Source organism: Convolutriloba macropyga, chromosome 13 (genome assembly GCF_964194025.1).
Source record: "Convolutriloba macropyga chromosome 13, txConMacr16.3, whole genome shotgun sequence".
Classification (NCBI taxonomy): domain Eukaryota; kingdom Metazoa; phylum Xenacoelomorpha; order Acoela; family Convolutidae; genus Convolutriloba; species Convolutriloba macropyga.
Genome location: NC_134480.1, coordinates 39954044 through 39980001, shown reverse-complemented (window position 1 = coordinate 39980001; position 25958 = coordinate 39954044). Strand labels below are relative to the sequence as shown.

At 35.5% G+C, this 25958-nt stretch overlaps 1 protein-coding gene across 1 annotated transcript in view; it reads left to right on the top strand.

The window, feature by feature from the left end:
- Positions 1–13778: 13778 nt before the first annotated feature.
- LOC142351722 (neuronal acetylcholine receptor subunit alpha-7-like) overlaps positions 13779–25958 on the top strand; it is a gene marked incomplete at its 5' end in the record, with an annotated part of 49968 nt that continues 37788 nt past the window's right edge. Inside the window, one exon of the mRNA XM_075403867.1 lies at positions 13779–14240. Within this exon, the coding sequence (XP_075259982.1) occupies positions 13779–14240 (462 nt within the window). The remainder of the gene's footprint in view (positions 14241–25958) is intronic.

The window sequence follows — 25958 nt, the reverse complement described above, 5'->3', positions numbered from 1 at the left end:
GGAAAAGGAGACTGAAGTTGTCTCCGAAAAAGATTGAAAAAGTTTACTAAAGTTGTGTTGTTGAAGAGAAGGAAAATGAGCACAATGAGTTGAATTTTTGTTTGTACACTACAATAAAAAATGACATCATTATGATGCAATAGTGACGTAATTATTACATTATTATGAGTAAGACCTCAATCACGTGAGCGGTGTATGCTTCGATAAAATAAGAATAATATCGTAATTAGTATGGATTATTTTCTGTTCACATGAGTTCAGTGAACCCATTCAATACTTAAGTATCCGTAATTGTAGTAATCATATGACGTGTTTGGACTAAATTTTGTTCCAAAGAGGTGAGTGACCCTCTTACAAAAAATGAGATCACTTAATTGTTCGTAATTGACAACATAGTAGGGCGTAATTGTTAAATAACTATGATTTAACTCAAACATTTAACGATTAATTCTGAACAATAGCAAAAATTTCGTGACAAGTTTGTGCTCATTAAACCTATATCGATCACCTGAGAAGATTCGTCTTTACAAAAGATGATCTCAAAAGTTGGTGTTTTAAGGTCACTAAAAAATTGGATTGTTGATAAGAACTTAGAGAAAAACGGATGGTGGCAAGATTGTTTAGTTTTTGATATATTTTAGATAAATATTTGATAAAATTTTGTTATTTTGGTTACAATTTGGGTATTTTTTGACAAGATTTCGCTATTTTGTTGTAAAAATGGGTATTTTTGGCGAAAATTGTGTCTCTTTGTGTGGCACGTATTGGGATATTTTTGCTAGAACCGGGTTCTTTTTCGCAGGAAATAGGTTTTTTTTGGTAAAAATTTAGTAGATTTTGGTAATAACTGGGTATTTTTGCTATGAATTGTGTAATTCATGACTAGAAACAGATAATTTTGGGCTAGAATTGATTTTTTTTGGCAACAGTTTGATATTTTTTGTAAACATTTGGGTGTTTTTGACAATAATTGGATATTTTGAGCCAAGAATTGGGTATTTTTTGGTCAGAATTGGGTATTGTTTGGTCAGAACTGGGTTTTTTTTGGCCAGAATTGGGTATTTCTTGGGATGAATTGGGTAATTTTGCCAGAATTGGGTATTTTTTTGGACAGAATTGGGTATTTTTTGGTCAGAATTGGGTTTTTTTGGGATCAATTGGGTAATTTTGCCATGAATTGGGTATTTTTTGGCCAGAATTGGGTATTTTTTTGGTCAGAATTGGGTTTTTTTTGGCCAGAATTGGGTATTTTTTGGTCAGAATTGGGTATTTTTTGGGAAAAATTAGGTATTTTTTGGAAAAAATTGGGTATTTTTGCCAAGAATTGGGTATTTTTTTGGCCAGAATTGGGTATTTTTTGCCAAGAATTGGGTATTTTTGGGAAGAATTGGGTATTTTTGCCAAGAATTGGGTATTTTTTGGGAAAAATTGGGTACTTTTTGGGAAAATTTGGGTATATTTTGGCCAGAATTGGGTATTTTTTGGCCAGAATTGGGTATTTTTTGGCCAGAATTGGGTATTTTTTGGGAAAAATTGGGTATTTTTTTGGGAAAAATTGGGTATTTTTTGCTAGAAATTGGGTATTTTTGCCGAGAATTGGGAATTTTTTGGGAAAAATTGGGAATTTTTTGACGACGATTGGCTATTTTTGGACAAGAATTGGGTGTTTTCGGCATGAATTGGGTATTTTTTGTATTTTTTGGTATGAAATGAGTATTTTTTTTTTCATTTTTTTAAGAATAGGGTATTTATTAAAAAGAACTAAATATTTTTTACCAAAAATTTCAAAAACTTCAAAAAATACAAACTTGTCCTCTTTTCACTACTTTTGAACTATGTCCATTGGATTCTGCTTTAAAAATTACGCTATAAAGATGTACTGTCACACACAATTCCAAAAAAAATAGTTTGAGGTTTCAGGTTTCAGAAGCTGAAACTTCGGAAAAACCAAAAAGTGTAACTTAGGGTTAAAAAATTGCCATCAAATGCTTTGTTTAAAAACAACATATAGAGAGTTGATATAGCATACCATTCTCAAAGAAATTGTTTTGTAGTTTAAGGTTTGAGAAACTAAAACTTCAAAAAACCCAAACCCATAATCTATAATTGACCGTGAAGTTACCACCATTGAACTCCACTTCGAAAAATGACCTCTGAAGTTGTACTGTAGCATATATTTTCGACCAAAAAAATTTTAGTTTGAGGTTTGAGAATCTGAAACTATGAAAAAACAAAAAAATTTTCAGTGATGGTTTTCTGTGCTTTAGTATTTTTCATTGAAATCTGTGTTGAAAATTTTTAATCGATTATTAGAACAACCTTATTTGATTTTTTAAACGGTTCTGGGTTTTTGAAACTGAAACTACTGAGAAAAAACCAGAAACTACCAAAAGAAAATACCAAAAAATCGGTTTCTTGCATGCTTTCACATCATGAGTAAATTCAATTGAAAAAAAAAATGACATTTTCAAAAAAAATCTTTCAAGAAGTTTTTTGAAAAACTTCCGATAATTTGACATTATTGAAATCAAAACGTCATTAATATTCGAAAATTAAAAAAATGAATATTTGAAAAAAATTATGCGTAAATGAAAAGTTTGAAAGTAAAAGTTCTGCTGATATAATTTATTTAGTAGATAAGATTAGCTTAAGTGCATTAGAGCGGATGCATTTCCCTGGGGTAATTAAGATAATTACCCCTGGGTAATTACGATAAGATGACAGGTCTATTGTTCTCACTCTCTTTTTAGGTACATCTTTGGAAATTGGACGAAAATAGGCTATACCTAATGTTAATACATAGGTACATCCTTTTACCCCCCCCCCAGGTCTGCTTACATATAACTACTGACTCGCTATAAAAAACATTGCAATAAAATACTGGAAACCAGCACTCAACGTTGGGTAAACATTTTTTCATTCAATTGTAGTTTTTTGTAGTTTTTGTTCTATAGCTTACCATAAACACTGTTTAAATTACAAACATAATCAATTACAATTGTTTCCGGTGTCATTGGTGTTTTGTATGTACATCATGAAGGTGCAAAAAATCACGGGAAATGTGTCCTTGGGGTTGAAAAATGCACCAGTCAGACAATCTGCCCAGAGAAAATCAATTTTTGGTTTTTCTCTGCCTAGAGATATCTCAGTTCTTAGATTCCTTTTTCAAGAGAACAACACGTCTTGGGTCGTTAATTCATAGTGTGACCAAATACTTTGAACTACGCTAGGCAGAGAACTCCAAAACATGGACTTTTTCTGCTCCTACAAACCTCAGAAATTGACTACGGGGTGTAATTGTCACAGCATCTTTGCATTTGAGTTGTTCAATCTCTGAATTAGGACTTACACACTTTCTGAAATTTTTCTGATTCAAATCTGATGGAATTTGCAAGTTCGATACAAGGGAACAATTGTGCTAATATTATTTATGATTCTCTCTCTACATGAAAAGTATCAAAAAACAGAATGATATATTATACCATTATGTTTTTTTCTTGCATTACTTAACAAAATAGTTATAATTTTGTGTGCGTTGTTGTTTAAGTGTTTTTAATACATCTAATTCTAATCAAAGGTTATTTTATTTTGGGTAACTGCTGTGAATTTATTTTTCAAAATCTCTTTCAATGTCTCAAATGTTTTGCATTATAAAAACCAAATTGATGATCAAGCAAGGCCGTTCAAATGTGATTTAATTTCTTGGAAAAAAAGTTTTAAAACAGAAAACTGATCAATATTAAAGTTGTTGTTTTATATAAATAATACTTTTTCTTGTTTCCATTTCAGGCATATGTAAGTTAATATATGATGAGTTTTGTATCCATATCCTGAGTAGCTAAATTTTTCCGAATCTGTTTCCTCCCTCTCTCAGCCGTAAAAAAACTTTCCTTTCTATTTTGCAGTATCAACAAACTAATGATAGCTACTAACTAATAGCTTTGTTATTGCTTTGTGTTACTTATCGTGAGTTTTAAAGTAATTAACTCAAATCGAAATAACCGTTATGATACTAATGAAATCGTATCAATTATAGATGGTCATTTTTACAAGATAAGAATAAAGTTCACAAAAGGCAGAAGAAGAACAAGAAGAAGAAGGAATATTTAAAACACGTGTAAATATATCGATAATGGCGAAACAAAAAAAACAAAAAGTTATAAAATTATCATTAAAACACTCATGTGCTCATTTTAAAATGCCGAAAACACGAAACACAGACATTTTAAAATGACGAAAGTCATCGAAATTCAACTTCTGGCTAGGTAGCAACTTCTGGCATCTTAACTTCTGGCACTGCTGTCTTTCGGCATTTTAAAATGTGCACATGAGTGTTTTAAGCATGGTTACTTGACTCTGCCGAAGTCACTTCGAAATTCTGACTTAATATCTCGAACCGCGCAAATTGGGAAAGGGAGAGGTTAGGCGTTCGAAAGGGGGGTAAGATGGGGAGTGTTCGGTTAGATTAGGGATTGCGTTGAGGGCGGCGGTGTTTGCGGGGGTGGGGGCAGGTGTTTGTTTGTGTGTGTGTGTGTGTGTGTGTGTGTGTGTGTGTGTGTGTGTGTGTGTGTGCGTGTGTGTGTGTGTGTGTGTGTGTGTGTGTGTGTGTGTGTGTGTGTGTGTGTCGGGGAGGGGGGTGGCGGGGGGGGGGGGGTTTGGAAGCGAGGAGGAAACAGATGTCATCATCATATTTAGAAACTGTTTCAAAAGTGTCTTTATAGCACCACATCGCCCAGTCACTCCAACTTGACTGTTTGCCCAATCAATTGTAAATAGTTTAGTTTTATTTTAGTCACAACCCCGCGTAAGTAGACAACACGTTCCTCAATTGTGACTTGTTTGACAATTATAAACTAACTTTTACCATCACTAACTATTAATAAATTATGTAGTACATCACCACACCTTTTTAAACTATTATATGTAATATTCTTGCTTGCCGCCTGATCAAAATAGTCTTTATCTGTTTCTACACACGGCACTAATGCAGCGCAAGCGAACCAATAAACAAAGCAAGGGAATAACAAAACCCGGGTTTCGGGGCTGACCTTTTTCAATTAAAACTTAATTATTTAATAACTCATAAACCTCCACGAAAATTTCTATTCAGCCTATCATTGTTTTTGCTTAAGATCGTTTTTTTTGTTTTGCTAAAACGAATCGAGATACTATTGCGCTGAAAAATTGCAAGAAATGCACTGAAGTTACACATAATACTGTTGAAATTTCGTATTGTTGGTGTTGTAAACTCTTCGAGAAAATTCTCAACATGTTTTGACAGCAGTTTTTCGGGAATTCACCCTCAGTCGAAAATTTGTTTCTTTAAAGATGTTGATATAGAGCAACAAAGTCTGAGGTCGCGGATCGGCTGGTCTTTATTAGAAAACAAAAACCAATTTGCTTTGGTGTGAACTCCAGTGATCGTCGAAAACTCCAATGAGCGTCAAAATATAAAGTTTAGTGGATTTTTTTTGTTGATAAAATGATTTAACTGTAAATAGACTAAGACTGCTTCAGAGTCAAAGGATAATTAATTCAAATTAATTCAGTTTGGTCGTAATATTACAGTGACCCATTTCGATCTGAACCATAAACTATGCTACCATAAAAAGGATTACAAATTTTTATGGCTTTTTATGACGAACTTTTATAAACTAACTATTTCATGAATAAAAAATGAGTGTTCTTTACGTTGAATAAAAGAAAAAAACTTATAGAAACGAAAACCATTTTCCCCAAAACGTAACTACGTTAACGGCTTACTAATATGGTGACCCAAGCTGACAAAAAAAACTTTTCGAATAACAAATGTTACGCTAAACTTAATACGATTTCTTTAATTAATTATATATGTTCTCATTCATTGATAAGTGTACGGGCAGGGCAGTACTTAGTCATCTAAAAACAACAACTAACCATCTATACTAACACGGAGGCTCGTTAATGTGCGTTCGCGCTTGATGTTCCGACCCCGCTCATCCATTTTTTTGGCTTCATTGTCTAGAAATAAGGAACCCTAGTCATTGACCATTGCAAATCTTATAAGATCTTATAAGATTCTTATCTGGCCTTACAAGTTAATGCATTAATCTTGTAAGATTGTATAAGAGACTTACAAGATTTACTCAGAACTTATAAGATCTTATAAGAGTTGTGAAAATTCGTAAGATCTTATAAGATTCTTATAAGATATGTTTTAATCTTATAAGAGTTCCTAAGAACAGTAACAACTGGAAAAATCTTATAAGGATTTTATAAGACACACATTATTCTTACAAGATTAATACATATCTTGTAAGTCGTTAAAAGAATCTTATAAGACACACATTATTCTTACAAGATTAAAACAAATCTTGTCAAGTCATTACAAGAATCTTATAAGACACACATTATTCTGCTAAGATTGAAGCAGATCTTGTATGATCATAATAGAATCTTATAAGAGACACAATATTCTTATAAGATAAAATCATATCTTGTAAGATCTTACACAAATCTTATAAGACACAGATTATTCTGCTAAGATTAAAGCAGAACTTGTATAATCATAATAGAATCCTATAAGGCACACACTATTCTTATAAGATTAAACTTATCTTGCAAGATCTTATAAGAATCTTATAAGACACACAACATTCTTTTAAGATTAAGGCTTTTGGAAGAGCTGATGAATAGATTCTAATACAGAAAAATTTGATCTCGTAAGGTATAACAGATCTTGTAAGCATCTCCAAGTTTTTCTGTACATTGCTAAGAACCTATGAAGATACATGAGTTGCTAAAACGACTGAGAAGATTTTGAAGGATTGTCTGTGGCAAATATTTTGAAAACCTAATTTGCTCAAGGAACCCGCACGATGTAAAAACTGAGAACTAAAACTTGAATTATGATTCTGTCACATTCATTTTGTAACTTAAGGCACAGATACATTGGTAGCAATCAGTGTAAGAAAGGTTGTAATGTTCAGCTTGGAAGGCTACGTTCTCAAATGTTAAATCAAAAAACGAAGATTTCGTATTGCTTTAATTTAATTGATATTTCGATCAGCAAAGGTTTGAACAAACAACAACGTTTACAAGAAGAAAGCAGTGTTCTACAAGAAGAAACCCTGTTCTACCAAACGGAAAAGATATTTTCACGTAGGAAAACAGGCTCAACAATGTTGGGCTCCAGAGTGTTAAGTCACTGATTGGACAACAAATTTGCGCAAATTCATGTAAAACAGACTCTTAAGATATCTTCCAAAAAATGAGGAGCTTTCAATATCTGAAATGCTTGCTTAGTGACAAAAAGAATGAGGCACTACTTGCATGGGAAGGGAACTCTACCGTTGTGTGATACCAAAAAATTGACATTCCCAATATCACAAAAGTCTGTATTTTTTCAAGTTTTGATATGTATATTTTTTTCTCAGCAATTTTCAATCAGCCAGTTACATTGTCCAGTCAAAAACACGTCAGTGTAAACACAATGCGATCAAGCCAGTACCCTTTGGTACAGTAGTTGAAGAGAAGTCAACAAATATGTTAAACGCACTCCGATTTTTAGGCTCTCTTGAGACACCAATTTCTCCCAAAACTTTTGCAAAACGACTTAAAACTGCCCCTCGGAAGTATGTTTGGAATCAGTCAAAGTCTTGGCGGTGGTTATGGGACACCAAAAATACCTACCATGAATTGAAAACAAAAAATTCACCACGCCGTAAAGGCTAGTGTGTTTTGTATATTTTGATTAAAAAAAACAACAAAAAGTTCCTGAAGCGACAAATAATAAAAAATTGTTGAACTGGCCAGCCTTTTGGTTCAGACAGCTTTTTGCACTAGAGAGAATTCATTATAAAACAATTTTCACTATTGGCACTCAGTAAAATATCCAGTTAGAGTTTAAGTAAGTTGTTTTTTAACCTTTTTTAAGATAAAAGGACCTCTGATTTTCTAGACAAAACCGTTTCAATATTTTTGTGTAGACAAAGAGCGTCATAGTTTAAGTGCGCTGATTCCAAATTAGACCCTTGTTTAGACAAAAAAAACCAGATATGATCTTGACGCGAGTGTAAGATATGTTTTGTCTTTGTCAGAGATAATCTTGTAAGATCGCACGTAAAAAATCTTACATCTTATAAGATCTACAATGTTCATATGCAAACCAAATCTTACAAGGTCTTACGTAAATAATCTTACATCTATTAAGTTTTGCAATTTTCTTCCGTAGAGAAAATCTTGTAAGATCTTATAAGACGATACTTACCTCTTACAAGATTCACTCTGTCTTGTAAGATTTTACAAGATATGAAATGTCTTACAAGATCTTACAAGATATGCTCCATCTTACAAGCAATTACAAGATATATAGTATTGGTAAGAATCTTGTAAGATCTTATAAGAACTGCAATGGTCAATGACTAGGGAAGAGAAGGAAAATTTTAAAAAATTCAAATAAGGTTCAAAAAGATATGGCGTGTGAGTACAAAATTTGCCTCCAGCTCAAATCATTTAGAAGGTTAAATAATGTCATATTAGTAGGCCGATGAGAACTGCATTATAATAATACGAGGCAAGAAAAACAAAGAATCAAATATCAACAACAAAAATTTACATCCGAAATAAGGACTTCTGAGAAATGGGACTAGGTAACAAGTAGTAAAAAGAAGAACAAAATAATCCTTTTTTTTCTAAAACGATTTCATTCGAAGTCCTTAAAACAAGAGCTATCAAATGAAATCGTTATATAGGTTTTTCATCTTAAAAGACATTTTGGTCGGCGATTGTTCAGTCAATATACAAAAAAAGACAAAATAATATTTTAAAAGATCAAAAACTAAACTAAAATTTTGAGTATATCTGGTATCAAATCCGTTAGAACCTATAAACAGAGCAAAAAGACCTCAGATATGTTCAACATTGCATTTTTGTAAAACCGATACTTTGATATTCGAACGGTAGTAATTGAGACAAGGTAACAAGTAGACAAAAACGGACGACAAAAAGGAAAAAAAATTTCTATTTAGTTTTAAATTACATTCGATTTCAAATTCCTGAAAAACTTTAGCTATCAACTGAAATCAGTAAATCGCTTCAATTTTCATCTATAAAAAACCCCGTAAGTATTCAGAAGTTATCATACGACTACAATAAGAGCGACAAATAAAGATAAAAACAAGAAAAGTCAATCAATTTCTGCTAGAAGAGGTTGTCGAATCATCTAAAACCATACTCTATTTGCTGTAAAGTTCATTTTTGCTGATAAGTTCATTTTTGCCTAATTTTTAAGCACCCATAAGGTGATATTTGATTTATCAACGTCGCGAAAAGACAAAAAAAGTTCTCAAACCTTCCAGAAAAATTTCCAGAAGTCGAAAACTTTTTGTGAATACTCGTAGCATCTGAGCAGAAAACCATTTCTTAAAACATAAAACCGGCATAGATATTAATTTCTAGTCCTTTACAAAAACGATTTGATTTGTTTTTGTAGATTGTAAGGTACATTTTGACCAAAAAAACAAAGAATAAATTGCAATGGTCAATAGGCTCTTGTTTATTTTGAAAACTATTTGTTTTTAGAAGTCAAAACAAACATAATTTATTGACTAAAAAAACTCCTTCGAAAACCAAAAAAACACCTCTCAATAGTAAGCTTTATTTTGATTTAATTTTTCAGGAATTAACGTAAAAGAAACAAGAAACGAAATTACTTTTTTTAAATCATTGACTGATGACTATCCGAAATTTTTTGAACTTTGAAAAACAATGATTGCACCTAATCTAGTCTTGCTGACCTTTTACCATCCTTCCAGTAAAAACACGTAATTGTTCCAAATAATATGGAGTTAGGTTTGATGACAATACAATATATCAAAAGCAAACGCATTTCTCATCATTATATATTAAATAGAAATGAGAAAAAACAGAAAAAAACGGCAATTTTTTAGTTCAAGAACAGTGTGAATGGAAGCACAAGTTAAACTGGGCTTCTTTGGAGTCAACAGAGATTGTGCAGGTGGTTTTTAGGTATGTTTACCGGATGAGAAAACCGAAAAAAAGTGGACTAAAGAAACTTATTTCAGGCCATTTTTCATGAAAAAACGTCTGATTTTTGAAACATTTAGCAATATTTTAGACAAAAAATTGGATCAAACAGTTCCTTAACACTTTTGTTTATTTTAGAATGAAAACTGAAACTACCGTAAACAACATTTGTTTTTACTTTGTACAAAACTTTAAACAAAATGGGCAAAAATTGCGTAAATATACAGAAAATGGAACAATAACGACGAAAATCGTGAAGAAAATCTTAAAACTCGATAACTGCGTGAAAAAAAACGAAATGCATAAAAAATCTCTTTAATTATATATTCTACGTTAGACAGGTGTTCTGATGATACCACTAACAACCCTCTACGGTGAATATATTGATCGGCGAAAATTGACTGAACAAAAAAAAACAATTTGAGTATATACTTCCTCCCCCCACTAAAGTGCGTTGGAACAAATATTTGCGGATCCGAAAAGGCATTCACCCGAAAAACAGCTACATCAGTGAACAAAAGAAACTTGATTTTTTTAAATTTCTTCTATAAACTAACTCTCCTTTCTCATTAAAAAATTCTCCAGATATTTTTTTCATATAAAACAAAAATCATATTTGTAAAATAGTTAGATCATAAAATATTACTCCAGAATTCTTATTCTTTTGAAAAAATATACAGCATTTTATGGGCAATTAATTAGCAGAGGAGTGTCAAAAAAAATTTTCTTTTGTTACAAAAGCTTCGCAAAAGATACTATTGTGCCGATCCCGCTTGTGGGGGGACTAGATACTAAAATAGGTTTTTTTGTTCAGAAAATTTTGGCCGATCTGATATATTTGACGTGAACATATGATATTTGGCTTGGTTTTGTTCCTTTTTCGCGCACTTTTAGCCCAAATTAATATCCATCATAATGTTTATTTAAAATTAGATTTTGCGCCAAAAAATGAAACATTTTCGTCTTATAGACGAAAGGCAATAAAAAGACTACTTTTATATATATTTTCGGAGCACTGTTTTCTTTTTATCTTTTCACAATTTTCTCGGTTGTTTTGCTTGTCAGTTACAGACTAGTCACTTTTGATAACCAAGTTCCATTAACGACAAAACTCAATTGCTGTCAAGTGACTCCCAGTGAACCAATAATTTGTGTCAAGGATTCGTTAATGTTTTTTTGCTTCAAACTGATTTCGTAATTTTTAACGGAATTTCCGGAGTTTTGAGATTCACTTTGAAATATTATGTAATTTTTCCGTCCTTTGCAATCGATTTGTTAAATAAAAGCGCAATTAGCTCTAGCAAGAAGCTTTAAATTAATCTTTTTATGCTCTGAGTGGAAATGCAATGGCTCTTAAGGCATTAAAAACGAAATTGTTGGAACAAAAATGACTTCGATGCTGCAAAATTTCTTTTTTCTTTTTTTGGTATTTGTTCATGGTTCTGGTTATTTTGAAATCTTATTAACTTGCCGTAACATTGTCACTTACCATTGGCGTTGAGAAGACGTTCAGTTGAACATATGTAAAGATTTTCAGAGAATAGCTTATGGTTTTATTGCCTTGAACACTTTCGGACTTTGCTACAGAATTTTCGGTTTTCACTTTAATTTATGGACGTTTTTATTGTCATAGTTCCTTTGGTTATTAATGAAAGATTGTTGTGTTTAATTTGAGATCTCATTAAAATCCCCTCGATGCAGCTTTTTTCCTTTGATTTCAAGATTTTTAATTTGTTTCCCTGTTAGTTGTTTTTTTCTTCTTGATACTTGTTCCCATCATTAAGAGTTCCAAACTTCTTTCTTTCAAATGAAATATTTATTTGTTTAATAATTTTATATTCTAAGTGATGCTTTCTTTGTTCGAAAATTTGCTTTTTGATGAAAAAAATTGTGAGTGGTCAGTATTTGTGTATATTTTTCAGTTCTTTTAGCATTTTCGCATTAATAACAGAGGGGAATGATTTCCAAAAGAGAACCATGTGAACATACATATTTTTTTGAATTAATTTTACCTGAAATAAAAATAAATAACGTTGAAGTAGCAGAATATATTATTCAGATAATTTCTGATGATTTTAATTGTTTCAATACGTTCTCTTTCGCTAATTGCTTTTATTTTCATCAGTATTCCTGCATCTGTGGTCCAGTTCCATGGCTTAATCCATTCAGAGACTGTTCCTAATGGTTTCTTAGAGACTTATTAGCAAATTTATTATGAGATTCTTCTTTTTAAGTTAATGGTTCTCAGGAATTTTAAAATTATTTGGTTTGAAGAATTTTGACGGAATTTTTATATTCACCTCATTTTTTCCTTTTTTTCTTGTTACCTATTCTCATCACGCACAATTCTCAACTGCTTTGTAGATAAGAAACAGTAAATTTGTTTACTTACGATTTTATTGGATAGTATTTTGACTTTGTTACCACGTGCTTTTTAAACTTAGATATTGAGTTTTTGCCAATAATAATGTTTTTTTTTGCTTATAGTTTGTTTGTTTTTTTTTCGCAGTCTTATTTAGGGCAGATCTTGTTATTGCTCTAATGCGGCATGGGTTTTGTAATCCTTTTAGTAGTTTGGTTCTGTAACAACTTTTTAAACTCAAACATCTATTTTTGAACATCTCTTCATTTGGTTGACAATTAAGTTAAAATTATAGATGAGCTCGGGTCGGAACATTATGTGCCAACGCTCATTGCCTAGCCCTTTTGTTAACAGTTAAATATTTGCTTTCTATAAAATTATTAACGACATTTCACTGTCGTACGTGCAAAACCTCTTGGTGAAGACTGGTGTATACTCAGTGACCTCAGTTAATCAGAGACTCAGTTTTTTTGCCTTTAGTTCAACTAATTGTCAATCTTTAATTCGAGCTAAAAAATAATTTGGTATCGAGGAGGGCAAATTCATAGCTCATATATCCACATTGTTAAAAGGTCACGTGATCATCTGACAGGATTGCAGTGATGCTGTTCCTATGATAATTGCGAAGCCCAAATTGATACTGTCGTGATATCTCGTGATATGTCGTGAATTAAATTATGCATAACTTTGCTGAACTCTTTTGAATTTACTTGTGGGTGTTTTTTTTTATTTTTGCGTTATCTCTACGATATATTTTAAGCTGTTTTAAACTGCTGATCTCCATTGGCTGCTAAACGTCTAATGAAAAGTGTGAAAAAATTGGTTTCATTCTTTTTTACTTAATTATAATCTCTATTAACCTTGGATAACATCATTTGAGGCCCTTAGTGAACTTTTGCTCACTCCTACATCCGGACATTGTCAAACAACCCCCCCCCCCCGAACCCCGAAAAGCAGGCTGCAATACAATTGAGGCCCCGCCAGTCGTTTGAAAAAGACTCGTCAGTCGGTTATGTTTTGTAATTGAGATTATTTCTCCTTTATTTTTTACGATTGTCAACCTGTTATATCCATTTTCACATAATAAATGTTTAATATACTTGCAAAAATGTTCTAAAAACCTCCTATAACTATTAATAAATGTAATTTTTTGTAGATTGTACAGTTTTTATGGTTTTTTTTCACAAAATCATCTGATAAATCAAATAAAGCTTGGTTAATGTTGGTTATGCCAGTTATAACTACATAGCTATAAATACGTGTACACAGTCCTACTAACGCCAATATTTGCTACCATTCCCCACGATTGGAATCGCAAGTCTCTTTTTCGCTGTTCAGTTTAACGTAGCTACTTTAATGTCGTAGATTTCTACCGAATATTTGAATAAACAATTTGCAATATTTCAGAAACACGATAAACCCAGCGTCGGTGAACTCGGCTTCGGGGTCGGGAAAGAAGACTAGCTCTAAGACGAACGAGATTCCAGGTGAGGGTTCTAGCGGGCAAATCGGTGGAGGAGACGAAGGTCAGCCCGGTTTGAAACCCGATGACAACGATATTGGCGATTCCAGTATACCCAATTCCATTTACGATATACAAGACCCAAATTTTGTTCCCAAACCCTGTCCCGCTTGTGAAATTCGCAACTACATTTTGCGAAATGCGACCAAAGCCTACCCGCCCCAGTACCCGGATGGTTCGCCCGTTCGGGTCGAGGCCAGGTTGATTGTGTACCAGTTGCTGGATATGAATGTTCGAGATGAGACACTGCAGGTTATGTGTACTGTTAGGATTATGTGGACAGATCAGTACATGACTTGGGATCCAGACCAGTACGGGGGGATTGTTGAGGTAAGATTTTTGTACTACAGTAAACCGAGGCCGGGGGGGGGGGAGGAGAGGGCGGTTCATCGGGGGCAAAAAAGCAAAAAAATGAAATGTTAAAATATTATTTTTTCTGTTTGAGCTTACACTCTGGTAAGTAAGACGTGATCATAAGATGAAAAATGAATTGATAGCTCAGTATAAGAGAGCGTAGTAGTTGTGGATCAGGTGGCTCAGTGGAGAGCACAAGATTGCAAGCAATTAAGAGATTGTGGGGTCGCAACCCGCAAAGGTCCCAAACTTTACTCTCACTATAATCGTGTTACACAATCAACAGACTGACCTAGTAGTTTTTTCCTTTTTTTCGTCAAGATTTTGCATACTTCTTACAGAATCCAATGAATGACTACAAATTTAGTTTGCAAAGAAAAATATAATTTTTGACGACCATATTAACGCACATCATCATATATTTGGGGAACGCATCACACCACTAGCGTATGATAAGCTGCATTTGCTCGAAACTCGGACTGTCGGATTATCAAATTTACAATCAAAGTTTATACAAAAATTAAAGTCTTATTGTCAACTGAACTAATCAAAAATGCCCAAAGACTTTTATAAGCGAGATTCATTTTACATTTGAAAAAACTGTACCCCAGTCGGAAACTAAAGTTAATCTTGCAAGATTATTTTTTGCAGGAATCTTGCAAGATTTTTTTGGAGAAATCTTGCAAAATTAGCTTCTGGTCTCGTCCAGGATAGCCTAATAATGAGCGGATTCGAATCTTGCAAGAATCTTGCAAGATGTTTTAAAACTTGCAACATTCTTGCAAGAATTTTGCAAGATATCAATCAAGGCAAAAAAAAATAAATCAGGTTATTATTGTTATAGAAAACACCTTTGAGGCAAATTATTTTGCTTAAGCAAGAGTCATTGGTGCGCTCCTTGTTGAGCTCAGTAATCCACCGTCTCTATTCTTCAAAGAAATTACAAAGGCTTATGCAAAAATTAGTGCACTGCTGAACAGAAATTTGCTGAACAGACTAACTTGCAAGACATCTTGCAAGTGAATCGAAAATTTCGCAAGAATCTTGCAAGTGATTCAAAAATCTTGCAGGAATCTTGCAAGTGAATCGAAAAACGTTTAAGACGACTTGCAAGTGAACTGAAACTCTTGCAGGAATCTTGCAAGTGAATTGAATAACTTGCAAGATTCTTGGCACCGTTATGCATTCACTTGCAAGATTGCTTTTTAAGATTTTTGCAAGTTTTATTATTCATCGACCTCTAGGGTACTCATAAATCAGAAGTTCGTATTATTTTATTCAACTTAATCTTTTCTTTAGCTTCTGTCCCTTGCTATATCAGATGTAGAATATATAATTTTGCAAATCAATCAAATGACCAAGCTAAACAAAAATACTTATAAAGATATGAAAGCGCTTGGTACGAACAATATTTTTGTTAATTAAATTGCGTTTGAAAGCAGCACAAGCTAGAAGTAATTATAGTTTATCAATGCAACTAATCGAATGCTAATTAACAATGAACAAAAGCAACTTCGACTAATCAACAAGATCTATTCAAAGCTAATAGACAAAGAGACGACCCCTTTGTTAAGAAACGGCAAAAAGTCTAAGTAGGGCTAATTACACTTACGGTCACGAAATCCGGGTAGCCTCAAAAGCGACGACTCTTGGGTTTTGGTTCCTTAGGTTTATTCAAGGCACCCACGACAAGCATAGAGTGAGCCTCGTTATCCTTGCGCGTTTCAAACCAAGTATAAATTGCGCCATTTTCGCTCCCACGGCTATTGCCCGCATAATAACCCCAAATCCCATTGTCTGCATCGTACTCAATAATATGCACTCCCATGATCTTAGCCAGAGCAAACAAGTCGATAGTTTGGATACCGCGTTCTTTCAGGCTCTGATTAAGATCTATACGCGGAAAGTAGTAACTGTCGTACCACTTCTTAAGGCAACTCTCCCGAGCTACCTCCAACGCGACAACGAGTGCTTCAGAATTATTGATTGACCCTGTAAGTCGTGTACTAATGCAAGCAAGGAAACAATTATAACGGTTAGTCGCGCAATCTTTCACGTCGATCAGTTCCTTCGGCAGATCTATTGAAGGAGCATCTCTGACATTAAAAGGAAGCTTCTCCTTAGGCTCCAAACCTAATGCCCGACAAATTGTTATCCGCTTCTTCTCACTTATTTGCACCATTCGCTTACCCTCGATAGTAACAAGACGTCGATAGGCGCATACAGTACAAAACGAAGTAAGAGAGCGGCATATATCCCGCAGCTTGTAAATGTCGTAACGTTCAGCGGCAAAACTTTCTAATGCTTTTCCCGCACCTTTATGGTCAAGAATTACATCGTGACTATGTTTTAAAGTTTCCCATACTGCTGAGGCAGAAACAACAGTTCTTCCGTTCTTTCGAAGAACGCCATCAGAAAAATGATAGCGTTTCGACTTACGAACGAAAGCGTTCCGGGATAAATTGTCGATACACGTATTAGGAATGGTCTTATTAAGATGGTATTCGAAAATTCGATTGTATTCAATTGGGTCCATGGATAAACGAAAAGGAACCAAATGAATAGTGAAAAGAAAACAATGTTCAGATAAAAAGAAAAGAATAAAGTTTGGTATACAAAAAGTGAATCAAAAACGAGCTGCTTTAAAAGTGTGGTATAAAGAATGATAGCAAAGCAGAATGAATGAGAACTAGTATCGAGTTTGATAAATTTGACTAAGAACTTAAAGAATTTTTCAAAAAATACAGAATTAACCGAATTCGCTCAGCACCCCCCGTTTCCGAGGAGAAAGTCCAATCGACATGAAAATTTGGGAGCGGATAGAAATGATGATTTCAATAGGACCTTATCAGGGGGTATTTTTCGATATGAGAGTTTGAACCCGAGATATTAGCGCCCAAAGGGAGTTAGATCGAAGTAGGAGGAAGTCATACTTAGCGTCACTGTTATCTCTTAGAACTCACAGGACTTGTAACCCTTAGTACCCTAATTACAAATGAAACATAAAACAGGCTTAAATCGTGTTTCCCGGGTCACTATCCCAGGAAAATTAGGAAAACTCTTAACTCATGAAACTTCTAAACTATTCATTGAAAATTAACCAAAATCGGGATGAGAGCCCGAGGCAGTATGTCTTTCTGATAGGAGTAGGTTTTAAATCCCAGAATGGTGTTAATAAACGTTTATTCCTTGGAAAACCCGAGATCACGGAAGTTAATGAGTTTTAATAGTTATGTCGGCAAACTGTACTTTCTAAATAGCACATACAGTTTATATTGGATAGCAAAGTTAAATGAGGATGGTTTGCAGACTCTGTCTACACCATGTATTGCGCTATAGCGAAAGTTGGGAAACAAAATGAGGAAACACTATGGCTCCTGAAACAACGAAAAAATGTCCAATATTGTATGAACGAACGAATTTAGAATATTATGGACTAAAAGATGGAATTTATAGCCTAAGTAAACCCCCACTCCCTATGTCGACATAAATTTCGGATTACTCAGATTTCACAAGTGACCTCTTCCTCGGGTATTTTCAAGCATGCAGAAGATAACGAACAATGAAAAAAAGAGACTCTAAATTACCCACCCCACTCTGAAATGGACAGGTGAGATTTCAGGAGGGCATTCATTTCGAAATTAGGGTGCCGGTGGAAATTCAGACTACTGTTAGGAATATTTTACGGGTTGACATTTGAAGCAGTTTTAAAGATAGACAAAGGGAAACTAGATATGTTTTTGTTTTGATAAAAGTATATAATTGACGTTTGATCTAATGAGAAATGTGTCGCCATTTAACCCAACTAGAAAATCTCTGTTAGCAGAAAGATGATTATCATTTTTGAAAAGGAATGGTTGGTACATTGGAACGGAATACTTCGGAATATTCCGGAGAAGTTGGGAAAAGTTCTTAAACGTACGGGTTAAATTGCGACATGCGCAAATATTTCGTTGGTCCAAAAATCATTCAATCTTGCAAATGGTGATCGTAGCATGACGACCTTGATTATTCGTGTGCTCTATCAGATTACTTTTGCTGAATTTGGTATATGGTAGGGGAGTATTTTCGAACATTGGTTTTTAATTGGTTCAAAAGTCAGGTGATTCGTTTCTTCAGTACAATAGGGAGGAGCATGTATTATGCAAAGCATTTGACGTTTGGTATTTAGTAGGCGGATTGGTATTTGCGTGAACAAATTTGCATAACTCGTGATATAGGTAGAGGTAGTGCAGCGTGACTTGTTTCGTTGACCAATGAGAGTTGAGTTCATATTCGGAAGAGCGTTCCAAAAGAGCGAAAGTAAAGAAATCAATGCAGCTAGCAATCAACCATCCCCAAAAAGAGCGAGTAGTAGAACAAAGAGGTGTAATGACAGTAGTTCACACAGGTAAAGATTTCTAATGCCACGTGGCAGAAGGCGTTGCATCCAAGTTATTGAGAGTAGAAATTGAAAATCGCGAAGAGAGAGAAAAAAGAGAGAGGATACAGAACAGTTGGTTCTAGAGAGAGAAAAAAGAGAGAGGATACAGAACAGTTGGTTCTAGAGAGAGAAAGAAGAGAGAAGATACAGAACAGTTGGTTCTAGATAGAGAAGAAAAATTTAAAAGTAAGTTTGAGCTTGATTAATTTTTGTCAAGACCAGTTGGACTGTGAGACAATTTGCAATCAACAAATTTGACTTTTAGATTTTGTTAAGACGGAAAACGCAGATTTCGAGATAATTTTAAAATAGGACTGAAATAGTTAGGAACACTTTTCAGAAACGGAAAATACTTTTCAGAAGCTGGGAATTGATTTGATGAAAGTTCATTTTAGAAGTGTGCACCCATTATTTAGTGTAAATAATTTTTGAGTTTATGTATCTACATTTTCGATTGATTAATTAATTGCAGTTGAGAACATTTCTTGCCGGTTATTGTTACTTTGGCTTGATTACTTATTTTCGACTGTTAATTTATTTAATCAACGGAACTTTTGAACGGCGGCCAGGAGCAACTGAGGACAAAAGACATCAGTTTCAGCAAATAGACGACCCACCGAATAAACCTTTTGAAATCGATAGAGTTTTGGGCGCTAGCCAGTCCTCAGCTAGAGGCCTTCTAACGACAAAATACAAAATTCTACAGTGGCGCTCCTGGGTTGGCATTCTGTTTGTACAGAACTGAAAACGACGGTGACGATCAAGCTGGAGGAGCATAGCCGTGAGAGTACAATTTCAGAAGACGTGTCTTCCAGAAGCTGGCATAGACCGACTGTAGTATTCGCCCCTTTGCAGATCAATACTTTCAACCGACAAGAGACAGGGACAGAATTGCCAACAGTAAGTAGGAGCGAAAGGCTGAGAGAACTGCTTCGAAAAAGAAAGGAAGAAGAACGAAAGCGATTGGCAGCCTAAGTTGAAGCCTCAAAGGAGCATTCAGAGTAGAGTGCAGTATTTTGCAAAAACCATGGCAGGATTCGGGTTTATAAAACCTTTTCCCTCTCCTGGATACACCTGTTTGGGAAAATTGGCGTGAGTATTACTTGGACGTTTGTGAAGCTTTCATGTGGACAGAAGAAGAAGTCAAGAGATATTTGCCAGGGAAATTGTGTGGTTGGGCTCTTGACGCCTTAAATTACTTGCCACACGAATTTTGGAAATCCAATCAAAAGCATCGTGCTTGGACTCTCCAAAAAACTTTGTACTTCTTTGACTTGAGTCTGTCCAATTTTCCAACGATGTATGAAGATGCCTTTGAGAAATACTTGATAGAAAAGGAGAAATACGAGAAAACGGTTTTACAGTGTGAAATTGACAGACCAGTGTTTCAAAGTGATGTTGTTGACAGAAAAAAGCTAGAGAGCAAAGAAGTGACACGAAAATTAGAAACGAAAGTAGAAAAAGTTTCCGCTGATGCTATTGTCAAACCAGTCATGACAAGAAAACAAGCAAATATTCCTTCAACCAAATGTTCCTCTGCCATAAAAGCTGTTGATTTTGGACAAAACGCAATGCTTGATGAGAAGCCAAAGGTAGGAAACGAAAGACAAAGGAGCAGTCTAAGGTGGGCTAACTGTTTGTCCGTTGTGGAGACTGCTGCTTATTCAAATTACAATGGTGGCAGTCAAAATTGTGATTCTAACGGAGAAAAAGAAGTTCAACTTCCAACAAAGCCCAAATCCGAAGATGAACAATTCACAGAAACGATGGATCAAAGCATGTCACGGTGGGACATCGATAAGAATATGACAGGTGCCGTAGTGGGAAGCGAAGCACTCGAGGATTTTGCTAACCGTGAGTTGAAGGATGATTTAATTTTTAGTGACGACGATTTCAGTGATGACAACAGCTTCTTCGACAGTGACGATGAAAATAAAGTCGATTGCACGGACGACGATGTGTCCCTTCCAAACGTTCCTGAACGGTACAGTAACTCTGAACCTGTTAAGCCGACTACCAAAAACGAATTAACCATTAGAAAAGCGTGCTGTAAAGGTTTGATAGCGTGTCAGTACATCACCTCCGGTCCTTGCGTGCCGAACTTTGGCAACTTGATAGATGTTGGAGAAACATGCAGGCCACATTCGACTTCTGCCAAAGATTTTGTTCCGGTTTCGGCAGCAGGTACGTTGAGCGGCAATTCGGTTAAAACTGAATTACACCAGGAGTCAAGCAGCACTGGGTCGCGAAAAATGGATCGAATTGATGTGAGCCTAAAGTCATTAGGAGGAAAATGTGAGAATTTGAAAGAGAGTTTTCTAACATCCCCAGCTGACGATGCGCATCCCCAGCTGAGTTGTAAAAAGACGGCTGCAGAGGCAAACGCTGATGGAATTCCAGAAGCAAGCAAAGCCAAAAAATCAACTACACCAGCGAAATTAGGCAAAAATTTTTTCGCTAAGATCTGGAAAGAAAGGGTAGTTGCCAAAACGGACAATAGACAACATGAAAACGAGGACTCGAATATTTCCGCGACTGTCGGAGGCAGCGGTAATACCATACAGGAAGGTGAAATTGTTTTTGGAGCTTCGCGTCAGCAGCTAGTGCCTGCAACTTTGAAAATGCTGGAGAACGGTAGAGTTGATGCAGAAATTGCGATGGCTGATGAATCAGTTACTGACGATGTTTTCGACAACGCAACTGCTGAAGATTTAGTGATGTCCAACGCTATCGTTGATGGCCAAGATGAAAGTGCTGTTCGGTCGCGTGATGTGGCTTCTGGCTTAGTTCAGATGAAGTTGGAAGAGCCAGACTACTCCGAACGGGAGACATGGCTGAAAAGGGAAAACGAAATAACTGCAGGAAACCAGGAGTCCGGTTTGGATATCCGTGAACAGGATTGGTCATTGGGAAGAGAATGCAAGAAAAACAACCCTTTAAACTCTGAGCCTCAATTACTACACTCTTCAAGTGATGAAATTCTTCAGAGCAAACAAGTTGTACAAAGCGCAATTGAGCAGTCACTGATGGTGGGGCAAAGCAAAATTTCGTCTGCAGAAGAAGTCAATTTCGGAGAAAGTTCAAACAGCGGGTTGGAGTGTGAAGTGTTGCACATCCAGAAGGGGAAGTTCCATGACGATAAGTTGTTGTCACTTTCAAAGGCAAGTGATCTGGATCTGAAATTTCCGATTGTTGGAGAAACCGCTTGTGCATTTGACATTGGAGAAGATGTAGTGACAGTACTCCTAGGGAGTTCTTATCCAAAGCAAGATAATGAACGGGAGCAGTCCTCGGATTTCGAGGTCAAGAAAGCAAAAATTATTGATCGAAATCAGTTGTCGATGTGCTTATCCGGTCGAGAAGAGATAGTACAATATAGAAGGCAGCCGGCGTGCAGTTCTTCTACAAAATTGTCGAGAGCAAGTGACGATCACAGAAGTGCGGAATTGGACTACCCTGAGTTGTGCAAGCTGTTAACTGGAAAACAAAGTGTCAGTCGGAAGGAAAAATGGAACAAACTGAAATTGGAGTATCAGTCGAACAGGGTGGTGTGGCGCAAACGAAAGAAAAGGTTGAAGAATGAGACTGGAGGTGGACATCCCTTCAAGCATCAGAGGAACAAAAAAGAATTGAACAAAGATTCAGAACTACGGCGGTAATGTTAGTTTGAAACTACTACCAATGTTTTAACGGATTTTTTTTAATTTAGCTGTATATAGATCAAAGAGCCATGCATTCAACAATTTTTCATTTTGACACTCTATTGTTCTCTCTTGCGCTTGATTTTGCTGTATATACATCAAAGGAGCTATGATTAGTGTAGTTTTACGCTTTAAGTGCTGTTAGATTATACTTTTTATATACTGCAACAATTCCTGGCCGCTGTAATGCAAAGCAAAACAAAAAGGAAGGACTTAGAAAGGCTAAAAACGAAGGAGCTGGTTAGCAGAAGGAGTTCAAGAAGATGTTTAAAATTTCAACGGATCGCAATTGAGGATACCTGGCCAAAAACCAGCGACCTATTACAATTAGTAATTTTGGCAAAGGGGTTGTTTAGAAGCCGCTAATAATTACAAAAAGGGAACTGTACTTCTTTTATCAGACTATAAGTATTGAGACACTGCATTTTGTACTTATTCGAAAGACAGTTTTTCGGGAGAAAAACGATGATAGAATGGGGGGGTGTAGAATATATAATTTTGCAAATCAATCAAATGACCAAGCTAAACAAAAATACTTATAAAGATATGAAAGCGCTTGGTACGAACAATATTTTTGTTAATTAAATTGCGTTTGAAAGCAGCACAAGCTAGAAGTAATTATAGTTTATCAATGCAACTAATCGAATGCTAATTAACAATGAACAAAAGCAACTTCGACTAATCAACAAGATCTATTCAAAGCTAATAGACAAAGAGACGACCCCTTTGTTAAGAAACGGCAAAAAGTCTAAGTAGTGCTAATTACACTTACGGTCACGAAATCCGGGTAGCCTCAAAAGCGACGACTCTTGGGTTTTGGTTCCTTAGGTTTATTCAAGGCACCCACGACAAGCATAGAGTGAGCCTCGTTATCCTTGCGCGTTTCAAACCAACTATAAATTGCGCCATTTTCGCTCCCCCGGCTATTGCCCGCATAATAACCCCAAATCCCATTGTCTGCATCGTACTCAATCATATGCACTCCCATGATCTTAGCCAGAGCAAACAAGTCGATAGTTTGGATACCGCGTTCTTTCAGGCTCTGATTAAGATCTATAAGCGGAAAGTAGTAACTGTCGTACCACTTCTTAAGGCAACTCTCCCGAGCTACCTCCAACGCGACAACGAGTGCTTCAGAATTATTGATTGACCCTGTAAGTCGTGTACTAATGCAAGCAAGGAAACAATTATAACGGTTAGTCGCGAAATCTTTCACGTCGATCAGTTCCTTCGGCAGATCTATTGAAGGAGCATCTCTGACATTAAAAGGAAGCTTCTCCTTAGGCTCCAAACCTAATGCCCGACAAATTGTTATCCGCTTCTTCTCACTTATTTGCACCATTCGCTTACCCTCGATAGTAACAAGACGTCGATAGGCGCATACAGTACAAAACGAAGTAAGAGAGCGGCATATATCCCGCAGCTTGTAAATGTCGTAACCTTCAGCGGCAAAACTTTCTAATGCTTTTCCCGCACCTTTATGGTCAAGAATTACATCGTGACTATGTTTTAAAGTTTCCCATACTGCTGAGGCAGAAACAACAGTTCTTCCGTTCTTTCGAAGAACGCCATCAGAAAAATGATAGCGTTTCGACTTACGAACGAAAGCGTTCCGGGATAAATTGTCGATACACGTATTAGGAATGGTCTTATTAAGATGGTATTCGAAAATTCGATTGTGTTCAATTGGGTCCATGGATAAACGAAAAGGAACCAAATGAATAATGAAAAGAAAACAATGTTCAGATAAAAAGAAAAGAATAAAGTTTGGTATACAAAAAGTGAATCAAAAACGAGCTGCTTTAAAAGTGTGGTATAAAGAATGATAGCAAAGCAGAATGAATGAGAACTAGTATCGAGTTTGATAAATTTGACTAAGAACTTAGAGAATTTTTCAAAAAATACAGAATTAACCGAATTCGCTCAGCACCCCCCGTTTCCGAGGAGAAAGTCCAATCGACATGAAAATTTGGGAGCGGATAGAAATGATGATTTCAATAGGACCTTATCAGGGGGTATTTTTCGATATGAGAGTTTGAACCCGAGATATTAGCGCCCAAAGGGAGTTAGATCGAAGTAGGAGGAAGTCATACTTAGCGTCACTGTTATCTCTTAGAACTCACAAAACTTGTAACCCTTAGTACCCTAATTACAAATGAAACATAAAACAGGCTTAAATCGTGTTTCCCGGGTCACTATCCCAGGAAAACTAGGAAAACTCTTAACTCATGAAACTTCTAAACTATTCATTGAAAATTAACCAAAATCGGGATGAGAGCCCGAGGCAGTATGTCTTTCTGATAGGAGTAGGTTTTAAATCCCAGAATGGTGTTAATAAACGTTTATTCCTTGGAAAACCCGAGATCACGGAAGTTAATGAGTTTTAATAGTTATGTCGGCAAACTGTACTTTCTAAATAGCACATACAGTTTATATTGGATAGCAAAGTTAAATGAGGGTGGTTTGCAGACTCTGTCTACACCATGTATTGCGCTATAGCGAAATTTGGGAAACAAAATGAGGAAACACTATGGCTCCTGAAACAACGAAAAAATGTCCAATATTGTATGAACGAACGAATTTAGAATATTATGGACTAAAAGATGGAATTTATAGCCTAAGTAAACCCCCACTCCCTATGTCGACATAAATTTTGGATTACTCAGATTTCACAAGTGACCTCTTCCTCGGGTATTTTCAAGCATGCAGAAGATAACGAACAATGAAAAAAAGAGACTCTAAATTACCCACCCCACTTTGAAATGGACAGGCGAGATTTCAGGAGGGCATTCATTTCGAAATTAGGGTGCCGGTGGAAATTCAGACTACTGTTAGGAATATTTTACGGGTTGACATTTGAAGCAGTTTCAAAGATAGACAAAGGGAAACTAGATATGTTTTTGTTTTGATAAAAGTATATAATTGACGTTTGATCTAATGAGAAATGTGTCGCCATTTAACCCAACTAGAAAATCTCTGTTAGCAGAAAGATGATTATCATTTTTGAAAAGGAATGGTTGGTACATTGGAACGGAATACTTCGGAATATTCCGGAGAAGTTGGGAAAAGTTCTTAAACGTACGGGTTAAATTGCGACATGCGCAAATATTTCGTTGGTCTAAAAATCATTCAATCTTGCAAATGGTGATCGTAGCATGACGACCTTGATTATTCGTGTGCTCTATCAGATTACTTTTGCTGAATTTGGTATATGGTAGGGGAGTATTTTCGAACATTGGTTTTTAATTGGTTCAAAAGTCAGGTGATTCGTTTCTTCAGTACAATAGGGAGGAGCATGTATTATGCAAAGCATTTGACGTTTGGTATTTAGTAGGCGGATTGGTATTTGCGTGAACAAATTTGCATAACTCGTGATATAGGTAGAGGTAGTGCAGCGTGACTTGTTTCGTTGACCAATGAGAGTTGAGTTCATATTCGGAAGAGCGTTCCAAAAGAGCGAAAGTAAAGAAATCAATGCAGCTAGCAATCAACCATCCCCAAAAAGAGCGAGTAGTAGAACAAAGAGGTGTAATGACAGTAGTTCACACAGGTAAAGATTTCTAATGCCAC